Source organism: Trichoderma gamsii (assembly GCF_001481775.2).
Source record: "Trichoderma gamsii strain T6085 chromosome Unknown Scaffold_75.2, whole genome shotgun sequence".
In the NCBI taxonomy this organism is placed as follows: domain Eukaryota; kingdom Fungi; phylum Ascomycota; class Sordariomycetes; order Hypocreales; family Hypocreaceae; genus Trichoderma; species Trichoderma gamsii.
Window position 1 is genome coordinate 39,128 of NW_020171412.1, and position 24,579 is coordinate 63,706.

The following is a 24,579-nucleotide window of genomic DNA, read 5'->3' on the forward strand; positions in this document are numbered from 1 at the left end:
CATCAGGAATAAGCGAAATAATCAAATGTGGCAATACTCTAATGGGTATACTCCTCCTTCAACCTTAAGTGAAGTAGGTATTATATTCATCAACTTTGGTAGCAAACATTGATCCGTGTATTAACTCGTAGCTAGGTTTACCCTGTGCCGATTATTCTAAACCCTGAAGACTTTAAGAAAAAGGAATAGCAATCTTCTATGTACATGCTTCCCAGTCTTCCATCGCTTGAGGTGTGGTAGGACTGTTGGAGGGCGTCGAGGGCTTGCGCGGCAGAAACGAGTTTCCGTTTTCTCCGGGGTAGTGGTTGGCATACTGCATGTAGAAACATTTTGTTGTCAGTACATGTATGTTCAATTCATTGAGTAGAGGCGCAGCATACACAGTAACTCAAGACATTTTTCACTTCGTCCACTGCAGCATACAATTGGTGCATCTCCTCCCTGACATTGCGAAACTGTTGGCGAAATTCTTGGCGAAATTCTTCCAGCTCTTTATGCCAAAATAAGTAAGACGCTTTATCACCTCTGGAGCGGCTTGAAGATTCGTGGAGGTCTGAGCGTGCAGGCCATGAATCTAGTACAAGCGTAAGTCTTGATTGGTTGTTCTCACGAGGATCGCAGCTGTCTGGACGCTGGTCTTGGCTTGGACGGAGAGGCGGGAGCTGTTCCAGAGACATGGTGGGTATAAGATTGGAGAATATATTGTATATGTTATATTGTTCACAATAAGAGCATTGGACGATATGCCATATTTATATTTGATGTAGATATTAGCCCCTACGTACTCTTGCTAAATACATAAATACATTTGCGTAAAAGCCTGTGTCCACTCTCTTGCAACCCCAGCCCCCCAGCAATTCTACGCTGGCCAGCCGTAGGGCGTCATCTTACAGCGATACAGCACAGACTAGGGCTATAACAAGTAACACGATCAGCGTGCTTGAGTTGGTGGCTTTCATCGCTGCATTAGTATGAGATACGTCTTTGGTGGGTTTCAAGCTAGTAAATGCTGTTGGCTGTTCTTCTGAAAGAGTTGCTAAGCCCAAACCAGGTCCGGAGACCTTCGTTTTCACCGTTGTTGGTGATAGCGACGGTCTAGACGTGTGATTCAAATACCCGGTGGCGTACACCGTAGCTAGTGGGAGGCTACTGCTCGTACGATTGATCCATGGCCCCGCAGTCCACTGAAAACTTCCTGTGCCAGCGGTGTGTAAAGACATGCGCTCCAGAGGTTCCGTAAACAAGGTTTTCCATGACTCGCCGGGCCACAAGGATGGGTTCGCGCTGCTTTCGGGGAAGCTCGTACTAGAAGCGGTAACTGTAATTGGCATCTCCCCGGCTGTAGCATGTGAATACGCCTTGTGCGCGATTGTTGTTGTTCGTGCTTGTAGAGACATCGTGCCTTGCGCCGTAGATAGTGCTACACACACGCCTACTGACGGAGTATGACTGTGCTGCGGGTCTTCCACCATGCATTGCCTGTATTTGGAGGTGTTAGCAGCCGCTCTCATTAATCATGAGAAAGCTCGGCAAGGTCGCACCAGAAAGCGCCGATTTCTTCATCGCGATCGTTCACAAGTGCGGAGCAGGAGTCTTCATCGCCTTCACAGTTTATAGGAGGATTAAGGGCAAGCGCCAATAGTGGAATATCGGGACTGGCACACGGCCAGCCTGTCTCACACGCTGATTTTAATTCTATGCCCAGCCTGACACAAGTTTAGCTTCATTGAACGCATTTTTTATTCATGTCTCAGTATTACTTCAGTGAGATATTGGAGGTCCCAGTATGAAGCATAATTGATGAGTCCGAAAAATACGTTGTTTCATACATCAACGCCGGGTAAGCGAATAGCGCGAATAGAAGAAGAATGAGGCCGGTGGCGTTCATATTGGAAATTTGGCAGATGGTTGTACTGAATCGGGATTTCTTTGGATAGTCTAGTTACCATATAGGAGTGCATTGGGCGCCCTGCAAGGTTTTATCAACATCTTACCATTAACATCATGTAACATTTGAACGTGCATTAAGGAGACATCATTGATCTGGACGCACGGTTCTAAATTTCAGTTGATCTAGCAGAGGCCTAATATAAATACCGGGTTTATATTTAGGGCACTTAGCGCTTGGTGATTCAATTTCCAGGTTGACTCCCAGCGCTCTGTAGCAGTTGCTCCTGGCGCTAACTTGCGCCTACTTAAGGCGCTGAAAGTCGGGCTCAGTTTCACTAATACCAAACAGCAGCACGAGTACATTAATCGAACACTTAGACGTCTACAGTGCTTACAGCTACCTAACAACCATCAACCGACTGAAAACTTTTGCAACATGGAATATCGTCACTCCGACAAAATGCCCATCTCGAGTGCTGGATTCTTCAAAGACAACAAATTCGCAATGGCCGCGTTGGAGCCTTCGGATACCCCTCGGCCTGGCCCCGAAAAAGTTGCGGTCAAGTCAGAATCCCCTCATATGGCGACTTCGGGATGTCAAGGCTGCACGCATCGAAACTCTACTGAACAAGCGTCTTGTCCAAAATGCAATACATTTGCATTTCTTGATCAGTTGATGCCCGACACTGGCGGGATTGGCATAGATGATAATCTCAATGCCTTCAACAACTACACATCAACTGAGGATGTAAAATGGTGAGAGATCTATCCTATTAGTTGATGCTAAAGCTAACGTTTTAGGATGCTTATGGGAATAACGTCCCGTCTCGACGCCCTGGAGACCGCGGTTTCCACTGGAAATAGCCGAATGGATCAGCTAAACTCCCATATGATCGCATTGGTAGGGAGTATTCCTAGCAGAGAAGAGTTTATTGACATCATGGGCGATCTAAAGAAAAGCATGAAGGGATTTACCAAGGCGCTACTGCTTCAACTTTTTGGCTGTCATGTTCTAGGGGAGGTGGACGCAGGACATAATCCATAAGGCCTACACAAGGAATACGCGGCCAAGAATTTACATAGCCAATAATAGTAATTTAGGAGCCGCCATCCTAAACGCTCACATTCTTTATATAAAGCAGAGCTTCCCTTCAGCGCATTCTATACAACTAGAGATACAATACTTATCCAAGTTCGTGCGCATGCAAAAGTTCATTCTCATATATGCCTTGATACTAAACACACTCTGAACTTTTTCCCCTGCAAACTTCCACACCTCTTACCCATTGTTATGCTCAGAAAATTTACAATGCAAAGGTCGGAGAAGCCTCTTCCTCCGCTTCCGCAAACCAAAAAGTCACCGGCTCCTGTGCCTCTAGAGAGCCACCAATGTTCATCTTTGAACCAGCAAAACACGCATTTAGAGCGGCAAAATGAAACGTTGCGCTACGCCTTGCGAAAGGCAAACGAAAGGATTACTCGGCTACAGCAACAAATGACTGAGTACCAGCGTTACATTACGCGACAGCACGAAGATTTTGCCCGAGTAACTCGGAAAGTTCATTCAGCCTTCCAAGAATACTATTCTGCAGTGGAAAGCAGCAAGAGTGAAATCAGTTCAATGGGGGTGGATCTAATGAGTGAACCTGTACAAACATGTGCGGCATTTAGCGACAGCGAGGAGGACTTAATCTAGGACTTACGATGATCTTAATTAAGACGTAATACATATAAATATTACCTACCAATTTTGCAATCTCCGCTGTGCTTGAGCGGGTGCTTCCCATCTGCATGTTGGTTGATACGGTCCACTTAAGGAGCCGGAATGGATTGCTTGTAAACCGGTGCCCCATACAGTCGCCGGTGGTGTTCCATCGCCGAAGCTCCACTAAACCGCCGAGAGCAAACCTCATGAATCCTTAGTCAAAGTCGCAATGCCGAGTCTTACTGAACTACTAGGTGGAGACATACCTATGGGATGCCCGATGTCTAGCCCGAGAAGTGCTGCAAAAGTTTTCTTCCAAGTCACCCAGTCTAACCGCCGGGGCTAACAAGCGCATGCAATGCTTAAAATACGACATGGACACAAAATGCGGCAGTGTTAAAATTAATCCTGTTTTAAATAAAACCGCCTAGACAATTTAGAACGAGCCTTTCTAACTTCTTATATAAATACTGAAAGTTACATGTAGCTTGAGGTTTTATTGAGATATTAATGTCTATGAGTTTCAATTAACTGCTCTCTCATACATAAACACACACGCACACAAGAACTGAGAAATTTTCTTCATTAAGATACCAGACATTATGGCACCTATTACCTGCAAAGTCGTTGATGCTTATGGCCATGGTGTTCAGGGAGTTCGAGTTACACTGGACTGCCGCAACCGGTTTCGCAACCATACTATGAAGCTGGAATCATTCACCGATGAGCAGGGTGGAATTAGCTTCTGGTATCCGTCTCCTGTATCCCATGACTTTTCCGCTCTTGAGCCGCAGATTGTGGATGCTGTTATGATCCCTTACGTGGCTTTGACTTTTCATCCTCACTCTCAGCTCATGCCCCCCCAAGGCCCATGGCTGAGCATCCGCGCCGATCTCTACCTTCCAAGCATGGCTAGCCATGGGGTTGTGCTACATCTTGAAGAAAGCCCGCGTCTGGAGTACACGCCCTACCCGGTTTCAGGCTCAATGGGGCTATTGATGGCTTCTCCGCAAGCATTGGACATCCTCAGAACGCCATCGCCACTTCAGCTTCCGCCACCGCTTTTAAATTGCTCAAGCTACTCATCTTCATCGGATGATGATCTAGAACCAACAACTGATGAAGAAAACGAGATTGTAACGGGGAACCGGAAGAGAAAGCTAGACCTAGAGGTGGGAGGGGCCCCGCCCACAAGACGGCAGCGGACAGAGTACATGTAGTGCCAATGACGAAATACTTGTCAACAGGTGCAGTCATTTTTTACGTCTCTTAGAATGGTATCCCACATATACATGTTTATTATATATATATAATCCATCAATGCATCTCCTGATCTTATTAGTACTATCTCTTTATATCGGCCGATTTTCTTGCTTCCATTAACTCATTTGTAAAGTCAATAGGTCTTTTGACCGGAAATCCATTTTCGCCACAGAGCTAATCAAGGACAGTCTGATTGATTTGCTCTTCTTGGGCTAGTGTTTTCTCTTAGTTCCGCACCATTTCCCTTGGTGAACACCTGGATGACTCCGCTCGCTGTTGGCTCTAGTCCTTGCTGTAGAAAATACATGTATCCACTCTTACAGACTACGCAAAAGTTCCAGACACAGTTCAATATGACCAACAGCTTATTACCTATGTATTGCTGATCAATCTAGATTATTTGCCTTTTTCCCCTTTATTGCTCCGCTGTTGTGATTATTAGGTTACAGGCGCCCTCAGGTGGTGTAGATAGAGCTGACCCATAAAATGCACGTCGGCGCTTTAACAGCTCTTCTTATTGGCTCTTTAAAATTAGTGTATGTAAGTCCTAAAATTCAACACTGGTTAAATTAAGACAGTCCTAATAATAACATCAAGGGATTGAATACGTGAATTACTGTTCTCGGTTGCTCTTCTTTTCTTATATAATTCCTCTTCCCAGCTTTTTAGTTACAAGTACTAAACGATTGCTTTTACAAGATATCGCAACATTACAATAGCACATAAGAACACAATGAGTTCCAAGTCGAATGAAGACATTGTTTGCTATGGCTCTGTAAGATTTACTTTTGCTTCCCAACTTGTCATTCATGTTTTATTAACAAAGAGCAATCAGATCGAACTGCCCCGGGTCATTCAGACACCTATGGGAATACGGCTCCATTCGTCCACTATTAAACAAATGGAAGTCATATCATTTCCAAACATCCAGTTATCCTTAATCTTAACGGAGGGAAACATTGTGTCTTTGAACATCTATGGTCCTCGGAAATACATGTTTTTCATAGCTAGACAGCTAAACGGTGTCGGTCTCACTCTTGAACACCCACACACAGTCAGGGATGGTGTGCAATACCAAAATGCTCAATGGCCGGATAATCCATACACCAAGGAAAGCATGAATCATCATGTCAAATTTGACGGCAGGGAAATCATGATATGGTCACCATCAGGCGTATATCAGGCCCAAAACGCAAAAAATACCTACAAAGCATTTTTTCTCCGAATGCTTAAATTTTAGTATTAGGAAGCTAGATGCTGGATTCAATGTCGTGTAGCAAGCAAGAAGGCCTTTTTCGTTTATTAATAAATGGTTACTTGGATGCTAAAATGCTTGTCATCGCTGTGGATGTTCCCTATTAGCTTTCAACTAAAGCCTTTAGTAACAAGAATAGGGCCGCGGGCCGTTGTCAAGTTTGCCCGACTTGGACTTCCAGATGGCCCATGCGAGGAACCTTTGCTCGGCAGCCAGTACGTGATGTTAATCGCTTTACTGTGCACATCGCAATGTAAGGGGCGGAACGCATTCCCCGAACACATAAATCCGCCTTTCGCGTTGATTCATAATCCCAGTCGATGGTATGCATGTTGGTCGTTGATTCATGGGCTGAGTGGATGAGAGAAAAAAACCGCAACTGCAATGTTTGCAGCGGGTTTTCCTAATGCGATTTGCCTCACATGACGGTGTGTCGACGCGGGCTAGCGAGTGGGCATCAGCGGAGCCTTACTTACGGAGGCTAGGCTTGTCCCGAGAGAACGGATCACCCGTGTCTTAGCGCCAATTCATGCAAGCTCGTCACAGCAAGTACAAGGATTATACGAAGTGATTTCTCACGTTCCGCACTGCCTCGCTAACTAGCCCAGGGCTCGTGAGATCATTCGGCTCTTTCAGTAATGTAACTAGTTCCAGGCACTTATCAATATCATACTCGATCGGCTGTCAAGGCCCTACGCGCCGTACCTGTTTTACTTCAGTAGCGTTACCTAGGTCAACAATATGACTACACGTCAATTTCCGAAGCCCTTTCCACCAATCGAACTACTGCATCCCCACCATCTGTCTTAGCTCCAGAAACGTGTATCATAAGCTGATCACGTATACTAGTGAATCTGATGGCGTGGATCTAGACATTGGCATCAACCGGCTCCATAAGGCACATTGCAAGATACTATCGGACACGGCACAAGCAGAATCCAGGCAGCCGATTGCATGTTCATAATTAAAATAATGTCCAAAGCAGCTAGACTCTAAAGTGGTGGCGTATGATACGCAAAAATTGTATCTAATGCAACAAAGAGTCTTTCTCTTAATATCCTCTGCCACTAAAAATCCACCGCGAGGATGGCTTTTGTCCCGTGAGAAGGATGAAATCAGTATGAAGACAGTAGCCATCGAGTCCACTATCCACACCAAGAGCCAGACATCGGTCAATTTGCTTGGCAGATTGGCCCATCAGTCGATCAAAGTCATCTTCCCCAAAGCATGACTGAGTAATAAAGAACCCTGGGCCTTTCATCGAGATTCTGATTCCTGTTGCATCACGCGCGCCCGGCAGCCTGCTCATAAGCCCACTCAAAGAGCCTACCTGAAAGCCGTCTTGAGGTTGCCAGTCGGAAACGAATGTAACCGATTTAGTGGCCTTCCATACAGAGTATGTGAACTTGGATATTTTATTCAAGTTCTCGGTATAGTCTTTGTTTGTTCGTGAAGTAAAAGAAGAGCGTGAGTCTTGATCCATTTGTAGCTTATATGGCGGGTTCGTATTGATAGCTCTATAAAATAGTTGAGTCATGATGTTGTGTATCCTTTTGCGCATTAGTTCCGTTAAAAGATCTTCAATGTCTTGTTTTCACTTACTCCGCCTGATCAGTAGTATATTTTAGACGTAGGGGGGATGCTGTGGTGTCCTTGTCCGGCCAGAAATGCCGTCCACCTCCCAAGTCGTCCAGGAACAATCTGGCCATGTCGTCGAAGGCGTCTTTATAGACAAACCAATTGCGAAGATCGATACCTCTCTCACCATCAGAAGAAATAAATTCACGTACAAACCTCTCCACCCCCTTCTGGAAACATTCAGACTGGAGGCGAGATGAAGTGCCGTAGCCTAGTTGTTCCAAAAGCTGGTCGAATGTAGGGATAAGAAAGGCCATTGTTTTTGTTAAGATTTTTTTCTTAGAAGAAAGCTGAATTTTTGCTAAGCTGGAGGGATATGCCCCGGAACATCTTAGAGTTTAAGTATTCATGGAGCAGTAACGTAACATTTCAGCGATGGAGACCATGTCAACAGCGTAACATACTCATGATACCGCCGACACTTTCCTTTCTTCCTTCTTTGAGATTACGCTAGCGCATCCCAACCTCCTCTTTTCGCAGCAAACTACATCTACACCCTCGGCCTCCATGTTCCCTTTACGCCGCCTAATTTCGGAGTGTCCACTGTCGACAATTCTTAGGTGGGGACTCCGTACGGGCAGCGGACTCCGCAATGAGCTCCACCACGGCCACGGCGGCCCACTATGCCCGAGAGTCTGTGTCTGCCCGGCGCCAAAGTCGACATTACGTTCATCTCATTTGTTGACAGAATGTGATATAACTATGAGTGCGTGCCTACCCCGCCTGAAGAAGTGGGCATTAGGCATCAGTAAAATGGGATAATACGACTTAGGCGGCAAAATTCATTTCTTACCTCGGATACTCCGGCTTATTTACTGCTAGCCCCCAGTGCCAAAATCCCCCAACCCTCCATCCTGCTTTTACCACTCAAACTTCCCATCAACATTACTTACAATACGAGAATCAGTAACCAATGGACCCCTCCAACAACAATACGGTGCAGACGGAGACCACTCCACCATCGTATCAACGAGATGAGCTTTTGAAAGAGCTAGAAGAAGACATGGATCGAATTCGTGAAGCAAAGATCGAGACGGAACGGTCGATGAGAGATCAGTTCATGGCCCAACTTGATGAATCCTATACCAAGATGGAGAAACTACTCGCGGAGATCACGTCAACGCGTCAATCTGTATGGTTTCCTTTGGAGCATCTATTCACCTCTTACTTATTCCGTTGCAGTTTACCACTCTATTCAGAGAGCATCAGAATGCGAGCCAGGGACGAAGCTGCGAAGATGAAGATGTGTCTCCGGAAAACACGAAGCACGAGGCGGAAGATGCTAGTAAAACAAGTGAACTCTGATACTTAGATGTATAAGCTTGACTGTCCTCGTTGCTATTGCTGTTTAGCTATTGTATTGCGACAGAAGAATAATATCTAGAAGCGGCATTGTGTTTGCATTCGCCGACCGAAAAGAGTCACCTATGTCCCTAACGATTGGCGTATTATAAGCCTGCCATTTCTTTCCAGTATAATAAAGAACGCTTTGTGTGACCAAACTGTAACTTCCGGGTAGAATGATTGAAGGAAAGACCAATTGTGATATCGTGAACATCTCATCTCTAGAGCAAGCACACATACAATTAGGCACTAGTATGTCATTTACTTATAACCTGTTTCTAAACAGAGCATTGATACAAGCGTGCCACGCAATAGTCGATATTTTTTCTTTACGTCTCATGGAGACGCAAAATCAGATTGAATTCCTTCCATTGCGAAGAATTTCCTGGCCGGTCGCTCGACCGCAAACTGATTAATCCACTTTTCCTTGTCTCCGCCCGGAGACTGATCCTATTGAGACAAAAAGCGCGAGCAAAGCGCGAGCAAAGCGCCTATCTAAATATAGATCAGTGAATACCTGATAATCATCTATTATTAGATTGGGATTTTCTTAAGCCTTGGTACGGATATAAAAGACTCATTAAAGCACTAGCAAGCTCATCATCCATCGACTCTTACAATCCATGCAACGCATTCTACTACCATGGCCAGCGCTACCACAACAAAAGAGGAGTTCTATTTCATTCCTCTTGATGACAAAAATGTTAGCCTCTCAGCTATAAGATACGAACTTGAGCAGTTTCACCTCGCATTCAGCTTGATTCGGGAGGAAATCCTTCACATATCACACACGCTCCCGCAAATTGACGGCAGAGTTGCTCGACTCATGATGTATAACAAAATATTGATCAAATCGATTGATAAACAAGTAATTAGAGTACTCTAAGCATATATGGTCTCTGCTAATAGTTCACCAGCTATATGGAGCTATCCCAGAAACTCCTGTGACTGCCACTGCGCCACAAGCACCATGGCGAAATGAAATGGATAAGACATGATCAAACTATAACCAGATGGGCTGAAATAATTCCTCTTACGGCGATAGCATTCAATGTACTGTAAAAAGATTATAATAGAATGAAGACACAGTTGGCACCGATAAGACGGACTTCCTTGCCCGCCGATGTATGTGAGGAGTTTCTTGATGAGTGGGCGGTTAGCAACGTATTGTGGTTGGCTCCAAGGCAGAGGTTCAATTCAATTACTCAGCGTGAGTCACAAAGTCAGGGCTAGCGTCTTGGGGCGGAAGAGGAAAGGTGAGAGGCGCAGTGCAAGAAATAAAACAAGTATAAAACCCCGATCCCCATCACCCATTCATCAATCTCCTATTCTCCTATTCTCCTATTCTCCTACTCCCCTATTCTTTCATCTGTTAATTTATCATTACAAGCAAAGTAACGGCTATGGCATTTACTCTCCGTCTTCCACGTCCTCCGCAGCCAACAATGACGCACACAGAAGAGGGGACGGAGGAAGCACGCAAAGTGCTCCTCTCATTTGACCAGCTACCAGAATGGCATCAAGACAACGAATTCATTCTTCATGGCTACCGCCCAATCTCAGGCTCGGGTTGGGTTTCATTTCGCAGCTGGTTATATATTCACAATGAATCTGTTAACATATATTCCCATCTGGTACCAACAATTATCTTTTTACTCAGCGAGTGGTACCTTTTACAATATCTCCAAAGTCAATACTCCAGTATTACTATTGTTGATTCTTTTATCTTTAGCTTCTTTTTCATCACTGTTGTTATCTGCTTAGGGCTATCAACAACATACCACACTTTAATGAATCATTCTTCTAATATTGAACAATTATGGCTGCAATTCGACCTAGTGGGCATAGTGATTTTAGAATTGGGTGACGTTATATCAGGAATATATATGGTCTTCTGGTGTGAACCGTTAGAGCGTAAGATTTACTGGTCAATGGTAAGTTAGTATAGTATCCCATACCTTTTTACTTTAAATTATATTGACCTCACTTGGTAGATTGGAGTTCTTAGTTCTTTTACTATCTTTGTTATGTTGAATCCCTATTTTCGGGGTACAGAATTTCGTGTTTTCCGAGCACTTGTGTTTATAGGGACGGGCTTATCTGGCTTTGCGCCTTTAATACATGGAATCAGGATATTTGGCTGGTTGCAAATGATGAAACAATCTGGAATGTTTTATTATTTAATTGAAGGGGGGCTTCTTTTCATTGGGGCTTTACTTTATATTGTAAGTATGTAACTCCAATTTTTAATGGGAGAGTTAGTTCTAATACTTCGATATATAGACAAAATTTCCTGAGAAATACTTTCCAGGTCATTTTGACATATATGGCTCCTCCCACCAACTCTTTCACATACTAGTTGTCTCCGCTACTGCATTTCATCTGATTGGGATATTGGATGCCTTCAACTATAATTACATTAATCGGACTTGTTCATCTCACTGAGTCATCTACTTGTGTGGGGCGTCGGATATATTCTCGTGGATCACATGCAATACATAATACTCATAAAGGCGGAATAGACGGATACGATAGGCCTGCCTGAAGCATTTCATGTCTTGGATATCTGCAAAATTAGAAACAACAGGTAAAGTAGATCTACTATTAGCCAAATAAAGCTTAGAAAGACAAGTGACTAGGCGCAAATGAGCTGTACGAAACGAGAATGGTATGTACTAATGGCCTTGTGGCAAGAGGGAGACCAGATCCTGAGATAACTGTTGGTGACTGGAGATGCGAGCGGCTGCTCAAACACCCAATATTGGCCTGAAAGCTGCGGCCTGAAAGAAATGACTCCGCCACCCAGCGTCAGTAGGTATATAAGGGGGGATTCCTCCCCTCCAGAGAAAGCTTCTTTCTTTCATTCATTCATCATCTCTTCAACCGATCTCAGCATAAATCTCAAACTCCTCTTCTCACCAAACATTTCATATTTTTCTCACCATGTTCTCATCATCTGTACTGAATGATAGCGTCCAGCTCCCACAAATGCAGCAAAAACTAGCTGGAACAATTGAGAATATTCTTCAAATCGAGACGGACACTTCTTCTAATGGAATGGATCTATTCACCAGACTCAGGGACACCATACGACAGCGAACGAGGGATGAGCATTCCCGGATAGAGTCGTTTGCCATTCACCTGAATCTCGCGGCTGATTATACGGCTAAAGGGCTGCATGACTTATTAGCAGAGTCTGAGTCTTCTAGCTCTGATGAATCTGTCGATACTGAGCCTGAGTCGATGGCTGGAGGTGCTGCTACGGAATATAATGGACTCGTCCACTCTGAAAGGTTGAATGACCCACCATCAGAGTCTGAATCTCCGAGTTCTGCTGAACCTATCGATGCCGAGCCTGAGTCGACAGCAGAAGGTGCCACAACGGAGTTTAATATGCTCGCCTACCTCAATGAGTCTATTGTTAATTTTCGCCAATTATCGGTTAGTGGCCGACTTCTTGTGAAGAGTACGGGGCACAAATTCAGTGTGGACTCGTTGGAAACACTCGCACCAAATAAGTCCTTAAGCATCGACATGATCACCGCCTGCTTACAGCTTTTTGCCAAACTACCTGGAGTCCGGGTGGGCTCACTAATTTCTTTTTATCACACTCTTCGTCGTCCTTTAGAAAAGGCGGCGAAACAGATGGCCATTCTTGATGGAGTGGAAACTTGTCCTCGCCACGTTTATTTTTTTCCGCTACGCCATTGCAACAATGGTTATAGTCTTCTTGAAGTCAATATCAGGGACCGTTATATCTTTCATTATGATCCCGTATGGACAGCGAGAAGCAGAGTCGATGTTAGGGTAGGTTAAGTTATATATATATATTTACGGATCTAAGCTAACCTAAACTAGGATGCGTGTATAACTCAATTCCCAACTTATAGATATATTGCCAAGGTAAGCCCTCTTTTCATGAAATTTATAACGGATTTGGCTAACCTGACCAGTGCGGAATATGGGAGCCTAATGTCCAAAACTGCGGCCTTGCTGTAATTGGACATGCTTGTATGCGCATGCTCGATCTTTCGATAGTACCTGGAGACTATGATTTGGATATGATTAGAATACATACAGTTGAAGCCTTCAACAACGCATGGGCAATGGGAGATTTATCAGAAGCTCCCTTACGTCTGTTAAAAAACTAGGAGCTATCTCAGCCAGCAGAAGCGCAAAGCACCAAGAGACAGAAGCATTGATTGAGAACTGAGATATTCTGTAATAATCTTACTTCAATAAAAAGATATTGAATAGTATAACTTATAGATTTGTATTCACAAGCTTAAACTTAGCATACGAAGTTCCCCATATGTGAGGGTGTTTACAAACGTAGTATAAATACTTCCAATGAAACTCGAAACTATTTAACTGTTATTGTACAGTAAGATAAACGAACTCTATCACGCTTTATAAATCACAATACCCAGGACCACGGGGTTGCATCATAGAGATTGCAACACACCGTTCCGGATCTCGCTAGCACAATCATCTGCCAGCCTTGCTTCATCACATCCCTTCCAACTGAGCTTTGAAAGCCCTTGCATCTCATTGTATCGGGACTCTGGGTATCTGATGATACCATGTTACCCAAACGCCTTTGTTGGTGCCCCGGAAACTCTGAAATGTGTTCTAAAAACGTTTTGTTGCACGTCCGAAAACTCTGCTCCCAATCGCTGTTGATGTTTAGGATTCTACCTCCACATTCTACCCAGTATATACTGTGCAGATTTTTTCTTCTATCGTCGAGCCAGCGAGCCAGTATCTCATAGTTATGTTGAGATATGAAGGATCGCCATATTTCTCCGTAGTCCAGAAAAAGAGACTCGTCATCGCCAAATCTTCTAATCTTGGTGGTTGAAGTATTTGCCTGGGTAAACGTAAAGCTTGTATTCCGATACTTCCCCATTGTTCGCCCGCCATTGACAGTGCTGTAACTTGATGTGGGCTCCCAGAGTATCGATTGCTTGACGCTGGCTTGTTGGTAGTACATGTGAGCTGCACACCAACCCCCGATGAATGCCTGTAAATGGCTGGCGTAATAATTCTTCACAAACTCCATACAGCCCGTGATTCCTTTATCGTAACAGCCTATAATGAGGTCTATTTGCTCGACTCCGCGGGGCGTGGATATTGTTCCGTGCAGAACACTGAATGGCTGGCCAAGGGCATCTTCGTAGGTCGTATCCTCGAAACCGAGAGTCACGTCGCTAGGGAAAATATCAATTTCCCCATCTTTTTGAAGCATTATTGTGAAACTGCTGGATTTAATCTCATCCATATAAAATTCCATGTCAACCTGGCGTAAAACGGAACATAGCTTCTCCCCTAAAAGATATGTCGGTCTCTCTAGAGGAGCATGCGCCCAGGTGCTTAAGGCGATCATCTTTCTTCTGCTGACGATTACAACACCATTTGCTTGTAAATCGTCAAAGATGTCCTGTCCAAATAGTTCCCAAGTAACGCCGTTGATGCTCAAAGCGGTGATGCTATCCGCCACAGATTCCTTGTAGCCTGGAATAATGAGCTCCCAGCGGGCATTCGGCGGAGCTGAGCCTGGAATAGTAAATTCCAAGGCGCGGTACCCGCCAAAAACACCGCCAACGTCAAACATAACAGACATGAGTGTGGCCGGATATGGAAAGGTAGTGGAAAGATATTTGAGGGGATTCATTCGATCTTGGCAGCTAGCATCCAAAGCTTTGCTGAAGGGAAAGTTTTGCTTCAGTATGTTGACGTCACTTATACTGAGCTTTTTGATGACTTCAGATATAGCGTTAACGCTCATATTAGTGATGTGGGTGGAAGCCATTATGATAAAGATTCTGAGTGTTGATGAATTGTTGGAAAATAAGCGTTACTTCATGGATTTGTACGTGACATATAAGAGGTATTAATTACATAGAAGAGCGAATGTGGTGCAGTGAAGTTGCTGGGAGTATTAAATTTCGTCGCGCCTTAATTTGACCTAGGTACCTAAGCTAGATACCTACCAGATTTTCGGGTGTACTAAAATAAAGCTGCGAATAGCTGCTGGTATCTGCATGTTTGTGCGCGTCTTAAATTTAACACCGGCGTTATAATTGGCCAGGGCAGCCGCGAAGGTACTGGTAACCTGTGCCTGCCACCGTGGGCTGTTATGCTGCTATAATTAGGAACAAGTGTTTGGTGGCTGGCAACTAATACACAAGGGACAAGGGGGGCCGGCGGCTATTGAAGCATTGAGCGGCACAGTAACCAGCAACATAAGCGTAATGGATCATTGAGTAACCAGCAACAGAAGCGTAATGGGTCATTAAGTAACCAGTAATATACAATATTCTTAAGTTCAGATTACCAGTATGCCTAGGCTTCCAGCAACTTTCAGCGGGGGAGTGACTGGCCACCCCGAGGTCCCAGCAACTACAGCAGGAAGGAAACATCAATTACCAGCCACTACATGATGTTCTTATACTCTATTACCAGTCACTATGTGGTTTTTTTGCGCTATAGTTACCAGTCATAAAACAGTCTACGGCCGCGTAATTACCAGTTACTGCACACACTCCTACTTATTTTGCTAAGGAAATTTTACTATATTGGAGGCACATATTACTGGCAATTAAAGTAAACTTCCTTCTGTCTCTTTTCTACAACGTATGTCGTTATACTAAAATGCACTTAGTTACTAGTATTGATAGCATTTTAAAGCACTGTAGATTCTTGCAATTTTGGCAGCCAGTTGAGATAATCTCGTGGATGTCGCCATGACCAATTTGGACAGAGGTATGCGTGCAGAGCCTTCGGTACGCGGATTAAAGTAGTTACCCCGCCAACTATCATGATGATAAGCATTAGCCAGTGTCGAATCTTCTCCATGAACATCCCCATGTCCGGCTAGTAGACCGTTGGTGCCTTACCACTGCCAGCGCCATCACCATCACAATGTCGAACGCGTCTGTAACACCGCCGATGCGCGTATTCGGATGGAATACACATTTTTTAGCCACGTCCGCTGGCGTTCGATTTGCTGGCCTGTTCCGACTCGATGGTTTCGATATCACATACCGCGATGTCTTGACCGAAATGCGTTTGTGCTTCGATATACCAACCAGTATATCCCAAGATTATGAACAAAATCACGGCCAGGATGAAAATGTAGGTCCTTGGGATAGCCTTGCCTTTGCATTTACCGACTACGTGAATCTACCTCCAGGCGAGGCGTCTGCTCCTCCTACCACTATTGTAACTTGCGATCTTGATCAGCTGGTGCCTCCTCCTCCACCTGCATTGCCAACGAACATAGAAGAGCCACCCATTATACGCTTTCGCCTCGTTCGACACCGCTCCTGTGGCCTACCGAGCACTGCTCCGTTGGCATTACATCTCGAAGGTTCGCTTCAAGGAGCTGAATAATATCCTATCCTGCCAGCTAACTATATCTCAGGCGGCTGCGCGCAGCACATTCCGCTCCCTACGCGCCGCAGGGATCCTCGATATCTCCCTCCCAAAGTGTCCTCGACCGATCCTCGAATTTCTTGTCTGCCACTTCGAAAGAGGGCGACAGGAATCAGAAGCTCACGATCACCCTCTAAGCGCTCCGCATCCGGCTCTGTGTCCCCTGATAAGAACTCTGAGTCAGGCCAGCTGCCCATGCATGAAGAGGAATCTTTAGCCAACATGGTGGCGCCGCCCGATATAAATATTGCACCCGACTTCGGCCGTCAGACTATCGCGAATTTTCGCTCGTCGCTTCTAACGTTTGCTCGACGGTGCGCTGTGTCAGGGAAGGGTCGGACTTGGTGTTATAACCCTGTCATCGGCCCTGCCGTACAGGCATGCCACATCGTTCCCCAACAGCACTATCATCTATATCCTGATCCTCTTCTTGATCCTGAGAGCAATGATGGCCTCGAGCTTAGTCCACAGCGTCTGCTTAAGTCGTGGGAATCCACCTGGGCTTTCAGCAATGGTATCCTTTTACTGAGCCACTTCCATGAACTCTTCGACTCTAGGCTATTCTCTATCCACCCAGATACGCTGCAGATCCGGGCTTTTGTGCCCTACGATGTCATTTGCGATTACCATGGACGGAAAGCCGCCTTGGGAGCCTATGTCGATCGCAATGCCTTGCGGCATCATTACGAGATGTGCTGTATCGAGAATATGGCTGCCGAGATGCCGCTGAGGGACCAACTTTTCGCTCTCGAAACTGAGCCGACCACACCCAGCACGGCATCGCTTATCAATGCCAGGATGACATTTCCTTTCGTACCGACTTCGATAGGTATGCATGAACAGCTACACTCCGGAGATAATCGTCAGTCGACACAGCGCTCTTCTGGCGACCCATCCAAAAGGGCGCGACCTGCAGAGGATAGCTTGACTCCCGATATACATGAAGAAGATGGAGCCTCGGGTTTTATTGCACCAGATGGAGCAACTTATCAGAAAAAGCACAAGCGAAGACGGCTATCACAGCACGCGCTGGAAGAAGCGCTTGGGGTTCTTGGTGGAGATGTAACCCCCCCACGAGCCTACGATAGCTATGTAATGCCTCTTACCTCGGAGTCCTTCCTAGCGGATGTGAACTGGAAATTATCGAAATTCACCTCTACCTAAGATTGACCACTGGAATTAAAAAGCATACAGTTGACACGCAACACGTACGATGAATGATTACCATTACATTGCTCTCTTGAGGTGGCGCCCGAGGGGAAAAGGGTTTCGTTTTTGCAAGGCAGTTGTTACATATAGTGCTCAAAATTATATAGCCATATAACAAAGTATAGCGCAACTCTTGTTTGTAGTGATATATCCAAGCCTGTAGTGTTCAATTTCCATTTTTGGCTGCTATCCTAATAAATATGATACTAGGAGTGGTACAATGGCGAGGGAAACATGCAAATTATATAGATCACAATCTCGAGCTTTCAGGCCATATCCAACATCGATGAGCTACTAGCTTGGTAGACGGCTTACATCAGCTCAAAAAGAGAGATGTAAAGTTTCGATTTTCAACCTCCTTGGGTCCTGGACATCAATATCCTCGACAGTTGTGACGCGAGTCACCATGTCGTCACGAAGGGGCACAAGAATGTGAAGACCTATGCGGTATTAGCGAGCGTCAAGTTTGCTTTGCGTCAACTCACAAGATCCAGTCTTAGAAGCTACATATGTAGCTGATCTATCGTAACCAGCTTGGGCTGCCATGACATCAATAGATTGCTGGTTGTACTTATAGGCCTTAAATATGTTGAGTTCCGTGTTTTTTTTTATGCGCACTCTCTTCTGTTCCCCAGGTGAGTCCTCGTGGAAAATGAAATCCATGGCTTTCGTAGCTACTAATTGCCACACCACATGGAAAGCAGGCTCGTGGACGATGCGAACATTCGACTGCCATCCCTCATTCTTAAGTACCTGACGTCCTAGGTTGCGATCAATACTATTCAACATTTCATCCAGCCGATCACGACCTTTCTCAATGAAATTATGGAAGGCGGGTGTAGTATATGAGGAGCGGACACTGTGCTCATCCGTATTTCCGTCTTGACCTATAATTATTTTGTTCGTAATTGGTGCCAAATCTCGCATTAATTTGTTGTTCACTTCCGGTGAGTTGTTAAAGAGGGTAGATCCTAATGATAGGGCGTGTCCAAGATGAAGGCGGTTATTGGTAGCGTAACTTGGAGCTGATTCAAATGGCCCTTGCCAGCATTCAATATAAAGGCGAGGATAAAGCTTGGTTATCCTTGCTGCAAGCTTCCACATGGCACTCTCATCCTCGTCCACCATTCGATAAAGTTTTATATTTTTAACCAATTTTAGTATCTCCATCGTTTTGGTTCCATCACTATCGATGTTAGAATCATGGATACGCCATACCAGTGCTGTAACTCACCCAGGGCCGAACTCAGTTAAAACTGAACAGTCTTCAAGTTCACATTCAATCTCCTGGCTGTTGAGAGAGATGATACGAAGCTCATCGCTTGTTTGTGGAGACTCTTCGCTGACACCTTTCCACTCATTTTTTGGCCCATAAAATGCGGGAGCCTTTAATGTGTGCCAGTCGTCATGACCCTGGATATTTTGGAGTACAATAGAAGCAAAGGTGCCTTTGAGTCGTTTGGGGCGTGGAAGCATGACCCATTTCACTTGGCTTTGTTCAGTAGATTGAGAAGACATAGTGAAGAGCCACGCGCCCATAATACTGAAGTAGTGTGTGTTTGAAAACTGCTGAAGTCTGTGTAGGGAAAGGATTGGATATCATTGTTTCAAGAAATCACAGAGCATCGCACACTTTATAGTTTATTGGATGCCCATTCCTCTGCCAAGTAGGGCGAGGGGTACGTATCTGCTATGCACATATATCACTACCATTTCCAGAGATTAAATGATACCATACAGCGGCATTTGGGTACATCTTTGTCTGCTGAAGAGCCAACAAGTCGAAGGCGCTAGCGAGCTTTACTGTGTAATGGTCTTGAACGAATGTTAAGTACGATCTTATTGCGTGGCGTGCCAAAGGAGTATCATGTGCGTCGTAAAACGGTAAGTGCGTGAAATTAACCGCTCGACACGCAATACTCCAACATAATCATTTTCCATCCTACACACCCTCGTCAATTAATTTTACTGCGACTAGAACTGGGTTATAGAGGCTCATGAGACCCACCCATCCACATCTCCCCTGATTCTCAGCTGAGCTGAGTTAAATGACCTGATAAACACGTTACGGTCTAGAAAAGACCAAGTGGCAATGGGTTTGCGAGACGAAGATCTCGTTAATTGGTGGCCAGTGTCGTCGCCATTATCCCTAAATTAAATGGGCTACTAAGCAAATGTAGGCTCACACTAGAAGAAAATCGCTCATAAACATTAAGGAGCTGATTTATAAGACATGGGACTAAATGGGCTCATTCGCAGTAACGACGCAAAAGTTCCTACGTGGTCTTTGTCTCATAAGATGCATATGGTCTCAAGCCTTATGGGACTATTGAAAAAGTTCCCTGCAGTTCAGGGCTCATGAAACCTTGCATGTTCCGCGCCCTCTCGGCTAATGAGATTCTAAAGCCCGCTAAAATCGCCGACTGATGCAAAAGTTCCCGTGTGGTCATTGGTCTCACGAGACGCATATGATCTTTAAGTCCTATGGGACTATATATGTTTTCCCCCCCTCTCGGCTTATAAGATTTTAAAATCCGCTAAGTCCACGCAACAACTGCAAAAGTTCCCTGCATAGCTTATTGTTACACTGTTTTATTGTAGACACATGAGACATCTCACCTTTGCTGATTGTACGGCCGCATATCCATCGGCAGGAAGTCGAGCTTGTAATTTATCCATTCACGCCAGATTAACGGGTCAAATGGTGATATTGAGAAACAGAAGCCTGCACGATATATTTGATCATTGTTTTAGATAGTAATCAATAGGATATGATCTGGCTTGGGGATCACCGGCTTCTGCTAGCCGATCTGCGATAACCAAAACCTTTGCCAATATCTCTCTCCTCACTTCTTTCGATACTACATAACAAATGTATACTCTTTCTACTTTTTCTACTCTTTCATTTTCGTTCCAATCGAGTCCTCCCCATTCCTTCAACACCTTTTTCTCTTCCAACGCATCATATCCTACCGGAAGTGACTGAGTAGTCGTCCAGTATGAGCCTAGCCGGTCAGCGATATCAACTCCTTTTAGGCAAAGTGTACCCTTACCAAGCCCATAATGTTTTGGTAGAACCACATAATCATCTTTCAAAGACTTTGCGATGAGTGTAAAGAAGGAGGTCACGTTGTCCATAACGAAGTATTAAATTGTGTGTAAAGAACGTTTATAGTCTCTCATGCTATCGCTTAGCGGATGGGCCCCTTATATGCTCATCCCTACAATGATCCAAAACTCTTCTTGCGTTGCTTTTGCGAGCACTATCAATGCATTTCTGCGCTAAGGTGTAGTAGCTAATACGCTAATACACCCTTTTTCTTCCCTGCAGCTTTCCTGATGCACATGTCTTATAATCGCGCCCTCCTTTCTCACACACATGTGTATGCACACTCCATTCAATCGAGCCGTCCTTAGCATCCTCAATCCAAATCTGTATGGTGGTGCAGATTTGAGATACTTCAGGGTTTGGTCCGCCCGTTACGGTGACCTGAAAGTGTTAGTTTTCTGCACAACGACTAAATTATCTACTATACCCTAAGATTTTCTTCAACTTGAGACGTTAGACAAGACATTACACACAAGATGTCTGCGCGGTAGTATTCTGCAGGAACTCCGACCGCTGTTGCATGGAATCGAGTATAGCTTTATATAGACCTTCATGCTCCATTTTTTGAAGCATTTTTCTTGTCATTTGGCCATTTGGCCAGGTACTTTAGGCATACACCCATGCTCGGTAACACGAGAGTCTCATTTCCCGTCTCATTTCCCACCTCCGTCTACTAACACACCTTACACGCAATCCTTTCTGGCGATGGTTTGGCCCCCAAGTGAAATCAGGTCCAGGTAACCTGAAGCGGGTCCTTTCAAACTTCAAACATGTAACCTTGCGTCACACTAAAAAGAGCGCGGTTCAGCTCTCATGTCCCCCGTAGCCATTCATCGATTGCCACGCAATCCCAGTCTTAGCCACTAGAGGACGGCACGCCCTCAGCCCAAATGTGGATAGCTGCGAGTGCCCAATACAAGTATTGACGTATCACAAAAGGAGACAAGATAAAAATGAAACTATAAACTAGTAGTTTGATAATCCATGCTCCTACGGGGAAGTTCCGTCTTGGTCCGATCACTCAGAGAGAGATTGGAGCTGACTACCTGTCCATATAAATGTACGTAAGGGGAAGTCAAAAAATATATTGAATAAGTGCACGTGCTCTGAATAATCGCATGTTGCAATAATAGAATACGTGTAGTCCTGGAAACTCATCCATTGTTCTAACATAGGTGCATATAGGGCTCGAAAATAGACCCGGTCTTGCCCGTGTTGCTGATAAATGATTGCAAAAGATTTGGTCATATGTTTATCGATAACAAGCCCACTAAGTAATACGCAACACCAACCTTACCCAACCCTTACCGCAACATATCCACCGATAAAGCAACAAATGATCCCACACTAGAGCGTGCTTTCAATTTTGAGGCGATGTCTTCTAGTTCCGGAGGCCGAGCACCGATGCTTACTGACTCTGGTAAAAAAAAAATAGATTTACTGCTCAGTAATCTGCCTGGTGATGAAGACTGGTTTAGGGATGAAAGCGATGTTCAGACACTGCGTGAGCGACTTACAAGTACTCGGATATCTCGTGAAATGGGATGGTGCGATATTTTTAGAGAATATCATAACTTATTAGAGGAGCTAGTCGATGGTTGGTTCGAAAACGAGGCCCGCTATTTGATGATGATAATAATTGCTACGGGCGTGGTGGCAATCGAGTCGGCGCCAAGGCGGCACACCAACGAGCACAACCAACTCAAAGAGGTGGTGTACAGTGCGATAAGACAATGTTTCCGGAAGATGGGATCAGTAGGTAAATTGGATGATAAGTTTATACAGCGACATTTGGGTAGAGCGCGGGATGGCACGCAGCTACTGAAGTCACTCGACTGCTATCCTTTCTTTTCGCGCATCTACGAGCTTCCTTATTTAGGTATAAGCCATTGATCGATTTACTTCATCCGAGATTTTGTACTGACGAATAGCAGTCCCTGTGATGCTGTCGCTATTTTTAAGCCTAAGCTATAAGGGTAGCAAAGATTACATCAGACAAGAGATATTGGCCAGAGCATCAACACCGCCTCAGATTTGGGACTCAGCAAGTATCTCCATACCAGATTTGGTGAACTCTAACATCAGGGGCAAAGTAAGGTGAGATAAATCACTCCATGGCAATGCTTTGGTACCAACTAACTCAAAACATAGCCTTGCGGCAATATACAACTTCTTAGATAAACCAGGCACTCGTCAAGTTGTCGCTGCGTTAGACGAGTTTTGGCTTGTTGGATAGTCAGATAGGACAAAACGAATATTTCCTCCCGGTACAGAAAAGCCTATATCTCTTTGAAGACACAACACTTCGTCTGGCCGCCACTCAGCTGCATGTTCCAACAGCCGCGAAAGCAACGGATCTACTTGTTCAAAAACAGCAGTGCATGCATTAGCAAATATAGGAAGTAGGAGGTTTACTCGATCTTTCAGTAAGAGAAATGTACTGTTTTGATTGAGCTGCGCCGTGGCCTGGTGTGCCGGAGACATCACATGCACTGCTAGTCCTTGACTTGAGAAATGCGTTTCTAGAGCCTCTTGCTGGAGATTTGTTAGCAATGTCTTAATTCTAAACACTTCAATACTAACCAAGCTTTGAAGAACAGCATCGGCGTAAATTTGACATGCACTTGGCATACCAAAGTTATGTAATGCTGCTGGAGCATTTAGATCAGGTATAGCTCTCTCGATAGGCTCCCCTGGAGCAAGTACTTGGGGTAGCATAGATTTCCTAACAGGGGCCGTAATTACTTCAGATATTGCATTGGCTCTAAGCCCATTGAACATAGGCTCAAAGCGCAAGAACTTATAAGGAACAAGAGGCATTGTCTGAGTGTGACCCATATGAAGAAATTGCAAGACTACAGGATCTAAGGTATTACCCCGCACCATTTTCCAGACCCCGCACCACGTGATGCTGGATAACGAAAGACGCAACTCTGCATAATGATAAGAAGACAGTGATGAAAAGAGAATGATAATGATCTATCTAGAAAATGGGGGTAGCCCTGAAGGCTCCACGAACGGAAAAATATCTTCTTGGTGTTGGAAACGAACAGACTTGCTGCACAAGTCACGGGAGCTCTCATGTGCAACTCATAACACAAAGAGGTCTTCACGACAATAGCTTCCAAACCCACTATACAAAGCGCCCTCCCTAGCTATAACAGTATACTTTGTGTACCCCGGCTATACATTGTTATCCTTCAAGAATATATGATACTTGGTCCTGAGATCATCCATTTTCTCATTTGTTTCCTCTGCTATTTCTGTGATTATTCTTGCGGCTTCAAGAATGTTTTCTTTGTTCCCCTCCGCTACCGCTGCTGCCAAAGTGTCCATAGCATCCAATAATTCTTTTTTGTTTTTCGCCAGCTTGATATTGAGATATTCTTGCATAGAATCGGAGATTGGATTTTTTGTTTTTGTTAAAGTCATCTAGATAAATTAGAAAGTCAAGTCACCTGTGTGAGGATAGTGTAGTACCTTCAGATAACTGTTCTTGCTAATACAGTAGAGGAAAACAATACCAGAAAACTGTCTTGAGGTTCTGTGTATATTATAGCTGCATATAGATGGCAATGATATGTTAACGAGTCGTCTATTTATATTAAAATGACTGGTCAAAGGCCCCGCTTCAAGTTACCCAAGCTTGGCGCAGTACTGCTATCACACACATTCCGCCCCCTGATCTCGTATAGTGAGCCAGTAGGATCGCTATCCGGGCCATGTGCC

General features: G+C 44.7%; 9 protein-coding genes across 9 annotated transcripts; 6 read left to right on the forward strand and 3 right to left on the reverse strand.

Annotated features, from left to right (window-relative positions):
* Positions 1 to 196: 196 nt before the first annotated feature.
* TGAM01_v210865 (hypothetical protein) lies at positions 197 to 677 on the reverse strand (the record flags this gene model as incomplete). The annotated part of the gene is made up of 2 exons (XM_024550897.1): positions 197 to 313; positions 381 to 677. 2 exons carry the CDS (start codon positions 675 to 677, stop codon positions 197 to 199), a joined length of 414 nt encoding a protein of 137 aa, XP_024404361.1.
* Positions 678 to 2,350: 1,673 nt separating this feature from the next.
* Positions 2,351 to 2,754, forward strand: TGAM01_v210866 (hypothetical protein; the record flags this gene model as incomplete). The annotated part of the gene is made up of 2 exons (XM_024550898.1): positions 2,351 to 2,638; positions 2,692 to 2,754. 2 exons carry the CDS (start codon positions 2,351 to 2,353, stop codon positions 2,752 to 2,754), a joined length of 351 nt encoding a protein of 116 aa, XP_024404362.1.
* A 1,443-nt stretch (positions 2,755 to 4,197) lies between these two features.
* On the forward strand, positions 4,198 to 4,815 carry TGAM01_v210867 (hypothetical protein; the record flags this gene model as incomplete). Its single annotated transcript, XM_018809737.1, has 1 exon — positions 4,198 to 4,815. The coding sequence occupies one exon, from the start codon at positions 4,198 to 4,200 to the stop codon at positions 4,813 to 4,815; it is 618 nt and encodes a 205-aa protein (XP_018657059.1).
* A 2,349-nt stretch (positions 4,816 to 7,164) lies between these two features.
* Positions 7,165 to 8,008, reverse strand: TGAM01_v210868 (hypothetical protein; the record flags this gene model as incomplete). The annotated part of the gene is made up of 2 exons (XM_018809736.1): positions 7,165 to 7,630; positions 7,716 to 8,008. 2 exons carry the CDS (start codon positions 8,006 to 8,008, stop codon positions 7,165 to 7,167), a joined length of 759 nt encoding a protein of 252 aa, XP_018657058.1.
* A 656-nt stretch (positions 8,009 to 8,664) lies between these two features.
* On the forward strand, positions 8,665 to 9,056 carry TGAM01_v210869 (hypothetical protein; the record flags this gene model as incomplete). The annotated part of the gene is made up of 2 exons (XM_018809735.1): positions 8,665 to 8,883; positions 8,934 to 9,056. The coding sequence occupies 2 exons, from the start codon at positions 8,665 to 8,667 to the stop codon at positions 9,054 to 9,056; spliced, it is 342 nt and encodes a 113-aa protein (XP_018657057.1).
* An 865-nt stretch (positions 9,057 to 9,921) lies between these two features.
* TGAM01_v210870 (hypothetical protein) lies at positions 9,922 to 10,093 on the forward strand (the record flags this gene model as incomplete). Its single annotated transcript, XM_024550899.1, has 2 exons — positions 9,922 to 9,963; positions 10,013 to 10,093. The coding sequence occupies 2 exons, from the start codon at positions 9,922 to 9,924 to the stop codon at positions 10,091 to 10,093; spliced, it is 123 nt and encodes a 40-aa protein (XP_024404363.1).
* A 1,945-nt stretch (positions 10,094 to 12,038) lies between these two features.
* On the forward strand, positions 12,039 to 13,246 carry TGAM01_v210871 (hypothetical protein; the record flags this gene model as incomplete). The annotated part of the gene is made up of 3 exons (XM_018809734.1): positions 12,039 to 12,536; positions 12,954 to 12,998; positions 13,049 to 13,246. The coding sequence occupies 3 exons, from the start codon at positions 12,039 to 12,041 to the stop codon at positions 13,244 to 13,246; spliced, it is 741 nt and encodes a 246-aa protein (XP_018657056.1).
* Positions 13,247 to 16,019: 2,773 nt separating this feature from the next.
* On the forward strand, positions 16,020 to 17,696 carry TGAM01_v210872 (hypothetical protein; the record flags this gene model as incomplete). The annotated part of the gene is made up of 2 exons (XM_018809732.1): positions 16,020 to 16,467; positions 16,522 to 17,696. 2 exons carry the CDS (start codon positions 16,020 to 16,022, stop codon positions 17,694 to 17,696), a joined length of 1,623 nt encoding a protein of 540 aa, XP_018657054.1.
* Positions 17,697 to 18,062: 366 nt separating this feature from the next.
* TGAM01_v210873 (hypothetical protein) lies at positions 18,063 to 19,259 on the reverse strand (the record flags this gene model as incomplete). Its single annotated transcript, XM_018809731.1, has 3 exons — positions 18,063 to 18,181; positions 18,227 to 18,927; positions 18,976 to 19,259. 3 exons carry the CDS (start codon positions 19,257 to 19,259, stop codon positions 18,063 to 18,065), a joined length of 1,104 nt encoding a protein of 367 aa, XP_018657053.1.
* Positions 19,260 to 24,579: the final 5,320 nt, after the last annotated feature.